The sequence below is a fragment of the Mchenga conophoros genome, linkage group LG12 (genome assembly GCF_057382185.1).
Source record: "Mchenga conophoros isolate Kocher_MC1m ecotype Shallow Benthic linkage group LG12, M_conophoros_male_GT1.1, whole genome shotgun sequence".
Taxonomy (NCBI): Eukaryota; Metazoa; Chordata; class Actinopteri; order Cichliformes; family Cichlidae; genus Mchenga; species Mchenga conophoros.
The window spans coordinates 34,702,730-34,717,030 of record NC_140537.1 but is presented as its reverse complement, the minus strand read 5'-3'; the positions used below and the strand labels follow the sequence as shown (position 1 = coordinate 34,717,030).

At 40.9% G+C, this 14,301-nt stretch overlaps 1 protein-coding gene and 4 non-coding genes across 5 annotated transcripts in view; 4 read left to right on the top strand and 1 right to left on the bottom strand.

The window, feature by feature from the left end:
• The window catches only part of LOC146563108 (stromelysin-3-like), a 35,042-nt gene that overhangs the window by 11,074 nt on the left and 9,667 nt on the right, over window positions 1-14,301 (bottom strand). The window contains exons 2-3 of the mRNA XM_085295490.1: window positions 8,967-9,187; window positions 246-389 (exon numbers count right to left, since the gene is read on the bottom strand). Coding sequence (XP_085151616.1) covers window positions 246-389; window positions 8,967-9,187 — 365 coding nt within the window. The remainder of the gene's footprint in view (window positions 1-245; window positions 390-8,966; window positions 9,188-14,301) is intronic.
• Window positions 5,842-5,913, top strand: trnac-gca (transfer RNA cysteine (anticodon GCA)). The gene has a single exon. It is a non-coding gene; the product is annotated as a tRNA-Cys (tRNA).
• Window positions 6,750-6,821, top strand: trnac-gca (transfer RNA cysteine (anticodon GCA)). The gene has a single exon. It is a non-coding gene; the product is annotated as a tRNA-Cys (tRNA).
• On the top strand, window positions 7,551-7,622 carry trnac-gca (transfer RNA cysteine (anticodon GCA)). The gene has a single exon. It is a non-coding gene; the product is annotated as a tRNA-Cys (tRNA).
• Window positions 8,041-8,112, top strand: trnac-gca (transfer RNA cysteine (anticodon GCA)). The gene has a single exon. It is a non-coding gene; the product is annotated as a tRNA-Cys (tRNA).

Below are 14,301 nucleotides of genomic sequence, written 5' to 3'. Positions count from 1 at the left end.
AGATATTAAAGAAAAAGGAGACAATGTGTCCTTTGAGTGCCATTTTAAAGCAATGTCTATTAACCATGATTTGTGGCATAACCGCATCATAAACTGTATTATTCTAGCTCAAATGCAGCTGTATTTCTCAGGTGTAACGATGCTCACGTTTTATATTTAGGCCTAATTAACTATAATTCACAACATGGTGTAATTTGACATTTGCTCCTGATCTTTTTAATATTTTTTTCAGCAATTCTTCCCACCTTCTGAAGTCGATGCGAATGTCAGCGTGTCCGTTACGGACCTCGGTAAAGGTGAGCGGAGTGACGTCACTCCAGATCTTTGCTGCATCCCGAAAGACACCTCGAACCCTTTCCTCTCCAAACTGCCAAGGAAATCCATCAATCCTGCAGGAAATGAATAGAGGTGTTACATACACACATACGCACACACAGGATGTACAGTAGCAAAGTGAGACCACCAGCCTTGCATCCCCCTTTTAATCAGATATCTTCAGTTGTCTCTTTAGTGGGGAGGTGTTCTTCTACCCTCAGGCTTGCTAACAAAACACTGCGGTAAAATCTCCTCCCTTTCCTTTTAGATAAAACCACCCAGTGTGATAACCCACAAAATAAAACCAAAAATCCACAAAATATCACGCTTTACCAAGAAGACTGAAACGCTTCATAAATCATATGGACCAACACTGGCTTTGCATCAAATCTCAATGTTGCTTCTGCGGTAAATGAGATTACTGTGACATATTATGGAAATGCACAGCTGTCTGGGGTTGGTATGAAGCAACAGCCTCTGGCAAGCAAAGCTTTGGACGTCTTCTGAATGCAGCAACATTTCCAACCACACCGACCAAAAAAACTGTAGCATCACCTCCAACTACACACAGTAACTACTGACACGAAACTGACCACTGAAACTAAAGAAACTGCAGCAATTAAACCAACTAGCAAACTACAGAAACGTCTGTCAATAACCTACCCACTGTGATTACACAACTATACACAGTAATTACTCTGACTAACCCAGTCACTGAAACTTTCTTTCGGATGCGTTCTTATATCCCGAGAGGTCACTATAGCAATGTTTGTCCTGGCACAGATTTTACACCGGATGCTCCTCCTGACGCAACCCTCGCAATTATCCATGGGACCGGCCCTGGGAGCTCACTGAGTACCCCATGAGGCTGGTGCTGTGTCTCCTCCCAGGGAGGAGCCAGGAAGCGTTAATGTGTAAGGCAAATGTGCTAACCACTGCACCACTGCAACTACAGCAATTAAACCAACTAGTAAACTACCAGGAAACATCTGCCACTAAACTGCTCATTGCAGCTACAGAAATATCTGCACCTAAATATAGCAACGTCATCACCTTCAACTAAATACATGAACCCTCTTCATGCAAACAGAGCAACATCTGCAACTAAAATACCTGCTGTGACTACTGCAATGCACAACTATAAATGGCAAAAGCAACAGGTAAAGCAACCACTGCGAAAACAGAAACATCTGCAACCACACACTTAAACATCTCCAGCTTAAGTACCCACTGGACTACAGCAACATCTGCAGAGAGGCATAACTGCTGAAAACAAGCAGCAAGCTGGCCTGACTGTCCAATCATCACAGTGCAGAAGTGTTAAACACCTGAATTTGGTTGTTACCATGGGTTTAAAAAGGAGATTACACCCCATTAACTGAAAGTACTCTAAAAGAAGACACAAATGTGTGTCCATGTGTTGCTACACTTTGTACGGTGCTAAGTGGAGAACTTTAACAGGAATGGTACTTGAATTCTGTAAAGTATGATCTAGACTTACATGAGGTTTTTTGAATTACATGAGTAAAGTTTTTTAGAACTCTGTGAATACACAGAGAAGATTGCTCAGAGCTGTCAGGACGTGCTTAGCTTGTATGTAGCGCTCCTGGCTATATAACATTTTTTGGCACAGTGGTACCAGACCGCGCAACCTGACTGTTCATAATGAATAGCTTCACTGTAAAGAGTCCTCTCAAGCCACAAACTATGGTTTTAAACTTCCTATTGTATAAAGACATTAAAATCTAAAATGTTCATTAATGTGACATATGAGTGGATGAAACCAGGCTAACTCTTCCATTGTTTAAGCTAAGCTGTCTTCTTCCACTTCTCTTGTCTACGGTGTGCCACAAGGTTCTGGTTTGGGGCCTTTTGTTGTTTCTGTTGTTTCCACTCCCTCTTTAGTACATTTCAAGCACTTTTATTTCCTATCAGTGCTGTGCAGATGATGCTGAATCTATTAAAAGTTGGATGGCAGATAATTTTATCCAACTTAATGATGAGGAACTCTAGGCCTCCTACCACATTTGAAAAATCTTACATCAGGAACCTTGGTGTAACTTTTATTATTCTTTCTTTTATTTTTCAATACCAAACTGTCATAAAACACATAGGTACATATAGAAGTAATAATCTTTTCCTTTTTTATAACATACAAAAAAAAACATAAATGGGATGAGTACCTGAATACCCCCCACTCCCTCCCAATAATGTAAAAATGAATATGTTATAGAGAAAATGAATTGACCCATAGAAAACAAAACAAAGTAAAAAAAAAACAAAACAAAAAACAAGAAAAGAAATCAACAATAAGATAGTACTACGTATCCTTATAGTTTAATATTAACATTAACATCTGCTAGCCTCAAAAAACAAGGTCTTAACATTAATCAATATTGATATAAATCTTAACCAATAGTAACAATATTAATATTAATATTAATGATTACTTGCTCCTCGGTCGAAACAAACTAATAATGCTGGAATATCTTTAAATAGAGTATTCTTATAAGGTAGAACAGCCACTGCTGGGAATAGCAGAAAAATTTGTACACTGTCATATGGTGGACTACAGAGAGATTTCTCGTGCTGGTAACTTTTCTAAGTATTTAAGTAAAAAATCTATCCGATGAGCCTCTGATGGAGAATTTTATCTTCTCCAATTGTAAGAGTCCTAAGATATCCTGTAGCCAGACTTTAATAATGGTGGCTGAGATGATTTCCACAACAACAAAATTCTTTTTCTAGCGATGAGAGATCTTAGTGTAACTTTTGACTCAGCCTTCCTTTTGGATGCTCACATTAAGTCTCTGGCTCACTCTGGCTTTCATCAGTTGAGAAATATTGCCAAGCTGAATTCCACTGTGTCACATTCTGAATTGGAGATTCATTTATTCATGCCTTTATTTCATCACGTCTGGGTTTTTGCAATTCATTGTTCACGTCTTAACAAAACCTCCCTGGAACACGTGCAGGTTGTTCAGATTGCCGCTGTGAGACTTCTGGATAAAGTAAGCTCCCCATTGCCTTTAGAGTCCACTTTAAGATTTTGACTTTTAGAGTTCTGCATGGACAAGCGCCAGTGTGGATCAGAGAAATTTTTCACCCATACGTCCCCAGCAAGTCCCTGAGGTCATGTCATCAGGGCCTGCTGGATGTGCAGCACAACAGACGGAGAGGCAAAGGAGACAGAGCTTTTGCAACAGACCTCTCTCGCTCTGAGCATGACATCTGTGCACTTGTTTTTGGGCAACTTTTTCTTACCCAAAGACTACAAAACTACAGTTGCTGTTAATTGTTGTAAAACTACAGCAACTAATACTGAAGCTACACCAATATTACATTTAAACTACAAAAAAAATTAAACTAACCACTAAAATTCAAGCGACTGTGAAATATGGCAACTACAGCAGCTAAGCCAAATGCTGCAACCACAGTAACGCCTTCAACTGAACACGGCAATGGCGGCAACTAAAACCAGCAGAAAAGCAACATCTGAAACTAACCATTGCAACCATTTGTACCAAACAAATCAAAGCAACTACAGCAACTTAAAACCGAGCACATTAACGGCTGACAAAGCCCATCACTAAGAATTTAGTGCATTGCTTCAAGGAACTAATCGAGAAGACAGGACACGTTTCCATTATTTACAGTGGTCGTTATCAGCTCCTGTTCTTTGGGGGTTTTATGGAAAATATGGTCTTAATTTGGAGACACACAAGCAGTAAAAACTCCAGACATTCATCCCAATAACTGCCTTTTTAGTTTGCCCTCCAAATAGCGTAAAAAAAATTCTTAAACCTCGATGTGTGGGAAAAGAAATACCAACAGAGTGTTTACTGAAAAATGAAAAGTGTCTGATTCTGAATTTAGAGTGTATTTTTACAGATACAAAGTGTACAGGTATTGATCTGTTAAGAGACATCTACCTGTATGGCTCAAATATTTTATACATTAGAAGATATATATAAATAAATCTAAATACGACCTAGGTACTTAGGTACTTACTAAATAATAAATTATTCCCTTTAAAATACATATTTCAGTCTTTTGGACTGTCAGTGCGCCCCAGTGTGACTGTGGCTACAATGTAGCTGCCATCACCAGTGTGTGACTGTGACTGGAGCACTTTAAAAGAAGCAGGTGAAACTATCACAGCCCATGCTCTCAGACTTGGTGGAGAGCAGTGCAAAAAGAGAGAACTTTAGACTGCGTCGATCTGTTTCCAAATGAATGGTGTTGCTCTGTAACAGCTGGATAAATTGCTGTTTAATACCATAAACTGTATAAACATGGATGCAGCTTCTGGGTTAAAAGCCAAAGATATACCTGAAGTGACTTAAACCAGCATTCTTCCTAAAGGGACGACTTCTTGTTTCCTTAGAAGTCCTGAAGTGAAGCAGTGACCACAGGAAACACTTTCCCTGTGGGTTTTATGATGTTTTTCTGTCTCCTTTACAGTCAAAAAGCAGCAGGGTTTGGTTTACTGTATGACTGACAAGTCATTACTCCATGTGTGTGCAACGTTTGTCACTGCAGACCAGTTTAAGCGAACCTTTTACAACTTATTTTGCTTCCTTGCAGTAGACAAAATGTTTTTAACATAAGAAAGTTAAAGAATGAAGTCTAACATATATAAAAAAAGCAAACTCGTGGAATCTATCTCCCTTAACGCAGCCCTGCCATCCTTTAACCTTTTGCAGCCACCTGAGACCTCCTTTTCAGTTGATCTAAAAACCATTCAAGCGGTTACAACAACAGCGCTCTCAGCTGAGCCAGCTTGACTTCGGTGTCATGCCAGAGCTTGCCTCACAAGCTCAAAACGCTGGCTGGTTCTGAATAAAAAATAAACACAGGGCCTCATTAGCATGGCTCCACTCTCATATCAGACTCATTTACAACGGCTGGGGAGGAACGAGGGCCTTATTATGGTCATAACAGTGAGAGTTTGACGTAGTTGGGTGTTGCCTTGATCCTGGTAAACCACATCACTCCGTCAGGTGTCACCATGAGCTGGTCCTGTGAAGCAGAATCTAATTAGATTGTGGCCAGTGCTGCTATTAAAATCACCCTCCTACCTCTTGCTTTCGCTCTGCCTGTCTTCGTATAGTGTTAGGTTGAAGAATGAGTACAATGAAAGGGACACCGGGTGAGCCAGACAGAGAGGCAGCAGCCAGACCGCCAGACGCTCGATGGTGCCACGGCTTTAGATTAAAGAAAAGCACCACCCCTTTTTCTGAAGGTCAAGTTGACGACTGAAAGTGCTCTGTAGGTTGTGTAATTTTTGATTATTTTCCTTATGTCCTTAATCCAGTCTGTCTCAAGAGCAGGAACAAGATGTGAACACAGAGTGATGTTCATATGTTGAATGTGTATTTTCTCTCTTTTAGCTCTGCTGTTACTCTCTGCTAATGCTTAGATGACAAATTAAAGGAAAACAATCAAGACCACAATCAAAATGCTGCACTGCACGCAGTGTCCATCTTTTATATACAGTCTATGACAGGCAGCAAATAAGGACATGGGGGTATAGCTCAGTGGCAGAGCATTTGACTGCAGATCAAGAGGTCTCCGGTTCAAATCCGGGTGCCCCCTCTTTGAATAAAGACTGATTTAGTTATTTAATTGCTTAAGTTGAAAACAACCTTTCAAAGCTGGACCATTCGGCAGTTATGCCCAATATGGCCATATTGGGTGGTGCGAATTTCGCAGGGGTCAGCCAATCAGAAGAAAGTTCCCTTAAATGAGGAGCCTAAGATAATGTCACAGACAGTGGATAAAATGCAGCCTATCTGACTGAAAAACCAATGGATACTGGTTAATCGAAAGATAGCAATCCTCTAAACCAGGGTTGGGGAACTCCAGACCTGCAGGCTTTAGATGTGTCCTTGATCCAAAACAGCTGATTTAAATGGCTAAATGACCTCCTCAACATGTCTGGAAGTTCTCCAGAGGTCTGGTAAAGAACTAATCATTTGATTCCGGTGTACTGACCCAGGGTGAGATCTAAAACCTGCAGGACACCGGCCCTTGGGGCCTGGAGTTCCCAACTCCTTCCCTAAACCATATGCTTGTGCCTTTTTTGTGTATCATTTTTTAAACTTTAACTGGGAGCCTCTCCCATTATCAATACCCAAATTGCACATGCTCAACTCCTCGTCTCCCAGTGGAGATGGGAACAAGGAAGAGACATGAGGAAGTGAGTCAACACACATTTAAGTAGAAGAGACATGACTTTAAATCGATGTCCATTAATTAACTTAAAGTGATGTCACTTGATATGAGAACTTGGTTATTTTCTCAAAATCCTCTATGTAACTCTGGAGCCGGACCTCACAAAGAATGCAGCTTTAAAGCACATTCACATCACCTTCACTTTTAAAGACCATATGTCCATCTTCTGTATACAGTCAATAGCGCTAACAGAATGTGGGGGTATAGCTCAGTGGGAGAGCATTTGACTGCAGATCAAGAGGTCTCTGGTTCAAATCCAGGTGCCCCCTGTTTGTGTAAGAGCTGTTTTTCATTTCATTTATTTGCTTAAGTTGAAAAAAAAAACAACTTTCCAAGCTGCACTATATGGCAACCACCAAATATGGCCATAATGGGTGGTGCGAATTGGGCGTAACCTTTTGTTTGGTTGGGGTCAGCCAATCAGAAGAAAGTTCTCTTAAAGGAGAAGCCTAAGACAATGTTGCAGACAGTGGATAAAACAAGGGCTGGCACAAAGTATAAGATACATGAGGATTATTTTACTTTAGTAAATTCCTATTTAAATGCTACCTATCTGACTAAAAAATCAATGGACAATGGTTGATTGAAAAAGGGGCCATGCCCTATACCAGGGGTGGGGAACTCCAGGCCTCAAGCGCCAGTGTTCCCAACTCCTCCCTTAAACCATACTCTTGTGCTTTTTTGTGTATATTTTTTTTAACTTTAAGTGGGAATCTCTCCCATTATCATTTCCCAAATTGCACATGCTCAACTCCTCATCTCCCAGTGGAGATGGGAACACGGAAGAGACATGAGGAAGTGAGTCAACACACATTTAAGTAGAAGAGACATGACTTTAAAGTGATGTCACTTGATATGAGAACTAGGTTCATTTTCTGAAAAACCTCTATACAACTGGTCATTACAAAGAATGCAGCTTTAAAGCACAGCCACATCACCTTCACTTTTAAAGACTGGACCCTATGTCCATCTTCTGCAAACAGTCAAGACCATTCTGTGGGGGTATAGCTCAGTGGTAGAGCATTTGACAGCAGATCAAGAGGTCTCTGGTTCAAATCCGGATGCCCCCTGTTTAAATAAGAACTATATGTTTAAATAAGGACTGTTCCTTGGAGCACCCCAAGGCTCACTGGGCCTTGAGTTCCCAACCTCTCCCCTAAACCATATGCTTGTGCCTTACTGTGTATATTTCTTTAACTGGGAGACTCTCCCATTATCGTTTCCCAAATTGCACATGCTCAACTCCTCGTCTCCCAGTGGAGATGGGAACGAGGAAGTGAGTCAACACGAATTTAAGTAGACGAGACATGACATTAATTAACTTAAAGTGATGACACTTGAAATGAGAACTAGGTTATTTTCTCAAAAACTTCTATATAACTCTGGAGCTGCTCATTTCAAAGAATGCAGCTGTAAGGCACAGCAACATCACCTTCACTTTCCAAGACTGAAACCTATGTCTAGCTTCTGCATAAAGTGACTGGCTGAGGGGGTATAGCTCAGTGGTAGAGCATTTGAGTGCAGATCAAGAGGTCTCTGGTTCAAATCCAGGTGCCCCCTGTTTCCCAATTTACATGGGAGGTGTTGATGAATTCATTGCATTTTGTTTGCATGTAATTAGTCCTTTGGGTGTACAAGTAAGAGGGAGTAGGTTTCATTTGAAAGATCAGTGAAGTTCCTGTTTTTGAATGCTTTGCAACCAAAAAGTTGGGGTCCTGAGGTTTTTAAAAAATGAGCTAAAGGTACACAAGACATGAACTGTATAATGGTATAATGACACACAGTACTTTAACTTGAAAACAGGTTAATGTGTCATCACTTAAAAGCTGATGGAGGGAAACGTCACTGCAAAGCATTTCTTAGTGATCACATTTATCCAGTGATGAAGTATTTTTATGCTGATGAGAGTGGACATCACCCACATCCATACAGTCATAGCTTTCTACTCCTTCACCACTTGAATGAATATCTTTTGGAAGAATGATGTTTCGAGATTTGGAGGATCAATACCAGGCTGCACTGAAGTGTTGTGATCATTGTCCAAACACTTTACTAAGACGCTACAATTCCTTTACTTTCTCAGTCTCTATATTTGGCTCATTGTTCCTAAATACTCCACCATATTCACCATCTAATCTCTAACTGCGTCCATCTGCTGTTCGGGTTTGAGAAAACAGTTTTTTTTCTCGTCTGAAAAAGCCGCCTGCTGAAGCAGAAAAACAATCGTATGTTCGTGCACCAAATGGTAACACTGCAGGACGCTTTTTCAGCTGCACATTTCGGATGAATCCCGTGGCTTACATCAGCACGGAGTTCTCTCGGGACTGTAGAAGTTCACGTTTTATTATTGTAAGCTTTATTTATGATCAAACACAGCATATAGTTACAACACAGCTAAGGGCCCCAGTGTGTACCTATAGGTGAGGTCCGTCTTGTCCCAGCGTTGTCCATACAGGGTGTAGCGTCTCTGGCGGTATCGCCCCCGGTGCCGCCACTCTTCCTTGGTGGGGTAGTCCGGTACGCCACAGCGGGGATGGTTCAATGTGCTGTTTGTCAATGAGTATGGCTCTTTAACCAGTTCCTGAGTTTGAGGTGCTTTTGCTCTCTTCTTCAGCTCCTGAAAGTTTTCAGAGACCTGAAACAACAACGTGGTTCATTTAGACAACGTCATGCTTTCATAGGCAGGGACAACTCGGCATGTCTGTGCGTGACCTTGTGGGTCAGTACTTAGTAGTTTGCTGTAGGCAGGGTTGGATCAGATTACTTTGAACATGTCAGTGAATACAAATTACTTGGCAGCTTTTTGTAAGTAGTAGCTTAACCCACTGAACTAAAAGCAATCTGACACAATTACTTACCTAATCTGATTACATAGGCCTCACGGCAATATAGAGTTTGCATGAGCCCCAGTTTCTCCTGCAATTGATATCACAGCCCAACACACAAAATTGACCTTTAAGCTTATGTTTATTTTAGTTAAATGGAGCAATGCATATTAATTAACAGGGAGACTGAAGTCTGTCATGTAATTGCATCCAATTTGGCAATTATTTAGAATTGATGCATTAATAAGAGGCACAATTACACAAATAACAATATTTGATTGTTTCCAAACTACTGTTTCATATATCTGAAGAAAGAATTATCGGATGTTTGTTTAGTATGTGCTGCTCGATAACAGAAGACTGACTGCCCAGAAACACCAGAAACTTCCTCCAGATGTTATCAAAGACAAAAAAAGAAAAAAAATCTTGGCAATTAAAGTATAATGTCATTGCACTTCTAAAAATGTTGTGGTTGTAATAAACTTCAATTCAGTTTCACGACAAAATCAGCCACAGGGCAGGTTTTACTTTAACGGAAAGGCCAGTGCGGAAGTGAAAAAGATCTGCTTTGTTTTAACAGGAAGAGACCTTCAGCAGAACAAGGCCTCACTGAGATGACGGCAGCGGGAGGCCAGTTGTTAAGATGGTGCCTTTCCGATGACCCACTAGATAAGCCCGTATTTTTACAATTGCTGTTTTGTTTGCAGCTGTTTGTGAGATTAGTGAAGCCAGATATGATGTCATGGCGTTAGATGGAAATGCAGAAACATGACAGCTTAGATTAAGTGTGCTGTAGCTATGTGGTGGTCCCACACTGTGCTGCCCATGCTTGAACCAATCATTTTTAGCACGTGAAAGAACTGGTGACTTTTCAAACCTGACTCTTTCATCAGTGGAAAACCTACTCTACCTCCTGACCCACAGCTGCCCCCCTTTTAGGTTTCCATTTCTACTCAGTATTTAGTCAAAGAAGTATTTGCAAATCCCATTTGCGCAGTTCTCAAGTGCATGCAGGCAAACTCTCCCTGTGGAGAGCAACAGAGGCATGTGCTGATATGCAATCTCAAAACCAGATTTTTAGAAATGCTCTGCATATATAGTCTTAAATTAAACTCTGATGGACGCATAGAAGAGGAAGTGTTGCTTTATTCTGATATCTACTGGCTTTATCAGAAGCCTTACAACATTTTTCATTGCCTCTGCAGGCAATCGCTAATGTTTCAGTCTGAATGACCTAAAGTTTGCTGTTAGAGGGTGAATGCTTGGCTCTACACACACAGTTGTTGCTATAATATGTGCATCTTATCAGTTGTGAAGTTGCTACAAATTCACCAAAAGTGGTTATGATTCGTGGTGCAGGGAATGTGAATGTGTGAGGCTAACTGAGTGATAATCCAACTATAAGTTGACTATGATGACTTGGGACATAAAGTTAAAAAGAACAAAGAAGAAAGGAAGAAACAAGACAAAGAAAATAAGTAATAAGAAGGGAGAGAAGCAAAAACAAACTACAGAAAGCCCTGAGGCAGAGGTCAATGTTCTCTGGATTTGAATCATCATCATTTTGAACCCCGAGGTTAATGACAGCATAACCTCATAATCAGGTCACTGAGTCATGTATTTTTCCTCAGTTTAAGAGCCAGTTGGTCTCAGAATGTCCCATTATCATTAATACCACCCTCCCCCATGTTAGATCAAGAGGAAATGCCTCTGCTTATTTCCACAGAAGCAAATTACAGAGTGGATCTATCCCATCTGCACCTCCTCATCTCACTCTGTCCTCAGCCTAAAGCAAAACTGCATCTGCAGCTCTGCAGTTGCAGGGAACAGTTGGGTGTACTCATCCTATCACAAAATGATGTGCATTTCCTTTTCCGGTGCCACTCAGAAAAACCTGTGGGAAAAGACACTATCGATATACGTGCAGATGAAACAAATTACCTCCATCATCAGTGCCCGTGAATCTTCCCACAGGCCAGTGCAGCTCCGACATTTGCGGATATTGTCCTTTTATGAAATAATGAAGCATGCATGGATGGATGCATCTTCCCTTTGAGCACTAGTTCTCCTTGGCATTTAGGAATTAGCATTTGGTTATCAGTTTACATGCTTGTGGGATGTTTCAAGATGAGACTTTTGCTGCACAATTAATATAAAAGGTGGGAGATCTGTAGGTTTTTAAGACTCATTGTTAGTTTAAAACCAGTTTAAAATATGTGTTACGTTTGTTGGTGCTCAGACTAAACATGGCCCAAATTCAAAATGATAAGGTCAATTTAACACAAGACTCAGATTGCCCTAAATCTTCAGTTTCATGCAGTTTTTCTACTCTTTGATCTGAATTATGTCACAGGAAAGGGATATTGCTAATATAGTCATCTCTGCCACAATGGCTCCACCTACCTGCTGTTTATTAAACTTTATGCTTTAGGCAGCCAATCAGAAGACCCAGAAACTGCGGCAGGTGGAGACCAGGCTCAAGTGTTGCTATGCTAAGCTCACTGAGTCTGCAAAAGAGAGCAAGGGCCAAACTGCAGTTAAAGCAGTGGAGTTTGAATATGTCTTCAGGAAGAGAAACTCAATGAAGAGACAGCAATCTGTGTGAGGCTACCCGTACTCCTGTCTCAGAAAGTGGAACTGCTATGCTTTGCTCCTAGACTCACTGCACTTGGTTGCACATCTTCACTCTTAACCTGCTGTTTGGACCTTGGTTTTTTGATCTGCTCTGGTTCCTTTGCGGTCTTTCCAGCTTTGCTGTTTTAATTCTTCTTCTCATTGGTGTCCTTCTGAGGGTTTCTGGTTCCTGCCTCCTCTAATGCTGATTGTCCTCTTTCACGGCCGTGAGAATGTGCAACCCAGCAGAGCACTGCACTGAGGTAACCTTGACCTCAAACACAGATAGACTTCAGCTGGGTGTGTTGGTGGTTACTGTCACCATACATGGCTATGTTTTTTGGGAATTTGTGGCTTAAAGGAAGGGCGAGAGGAGCTAACAAACGCCATTTTGAGACTGGGGATGAACTGAGGGGTGAACCAAGATAAATATAATAATAATACACGTTCTGACAATTGGGCCATGTTCATTAATATGACAATAAACCATTTTATATGACAGAAAAGACAGAAAGGAAAAGCATAAAAAAGTTCTCCTTAAGAGTTTTCACCACTGACAGAGGAAATAAATCAAACATGAAGCATTAAACCTGCTTAAATTAAATGCTTCATTATGACTGAGGATTTTGCAGTTATAGCCACAGAAAGAAGACGCTACTTATTTACACTTAAGGTGCAGGATAATGAAACAAAGCTATCCAGTGAACGGGTTCTGCAAAACTTTATGTCACCTGATTGCAAAATTAAAAGGCCAAAATGTATTTCAACCCGTCGTGCATCATTACTTTGATGTTACAGAGGTTTTGCAGTGCTGACAGAAAGCCAGGTCTAACCTTTACTATATCAAAAGCCCAACATGAATTCCCATTAAAGCCACACAACCTGTAAAAGCAAAATAATTAAACGAAGAATGCTTATCTGAGTACGGTCACAGCGGTGCATGTGCTGTGCTTAAATGAGCCTGACTCGCTCTGCTCTGCAGGACTCTACTGTGTCGCTGTTAGGTAGGTTATGGGGAACAAAACCCAGCAGGATTTGTGGAATGTGCTCCAGACTGCAGAAACGCAGTGACTGATGGATCTGGATTGCAGAACAAACACTACGCATACACGGCCCTCCACCTCCCGCGTTTCACTTTGTTTAAAGGAGATTTCAGCTGCTTGTTTTGTTGCAGAAAGCCCTTATTCGTGTTCAGGGGAATGTTTCTACTCATGTCCTGCAGCTTTTCTTTAAATGGCTTGTTAGTGTTGTTACGACTGAACAAAAAGGCCTTTTAAACAGAGTCCCCCCCCCATGAGATTTCGAAGGCACCCTTGGAAAGCTTACACCTTGTTCGGCTTCTTTCTGCTCTTCCTTGAGCACCAGTCTGATGCGAGCTTTCTGTCTCTGCGCTATTATCTGCCTTCCTGCAGTTCATACTGACAACAAAAACTTCAGATAAACAACAAAACCCTTATCACGATACGATGTGTTCTGAAACTTATCTATCTAATGGCTGCTGATCTTAAACTGGAGGAAAACATTACAAGCACAGAACATATCTTACTTGGCAAAGCCTGTGAGTTCATGTTCATTTAGTTCAATTACAGATTATGCAAAATGTATCACATATTTTTTTTATCATGGCTTTGAGGTTTTGTTTTCATTTTTTTGGTCATTCTGTTGCACTTTTGATGTTTCACTTCCTCTCTGCCAGTTCGCCTCAAGCAGAAACAGTAAAACAGTACAGCTGGTAAGTGCCAAAAAGTGCAGTTCCTCTAACGGCCACTTGAGGCTGTCTCCACAAGTGAGTCAATCGCCACAGATTCCCATGTTAACATGTCCAACTTTGCAGAAGAAACATATGTTTGCAGCCCGGCATAAAAAAAGGTTTTTGTCGTCATGTACAGTTCCCTTCGCCTTATTAACTGTATGGATGTTTTTGTTGTAATGACTCATCCATTTGGAGACTGGTGAGGCTTAAAGTTAGCGCTGTGGCTGCTTTAACTGACACACATCCACACAAATGACTGCAGCTGCTATCCGTCTTTTAGGCCTCACCTCGGTAAATTGGAGTCACTGAGGTTGACCTCTTGCTCGTGTTTTTGTTCTTGAGATTGTTTATCTGTGCAAGTGATAATTACAAGCACAATGCAGCAACGCAGACAGATAAAAACTCAATTTAAAACACCTTTTCATCATCATAAGAGGTCATGGCCTGTTCTAACCTTTAGGCAGCTCTGGGGCAATGTCTTCTGTGCAAACCATCCCCAAGCCTCACATAGGCTAACTTAAAAAAACCCCAAAAAACTTTAAAGGTATTTTGTGATAT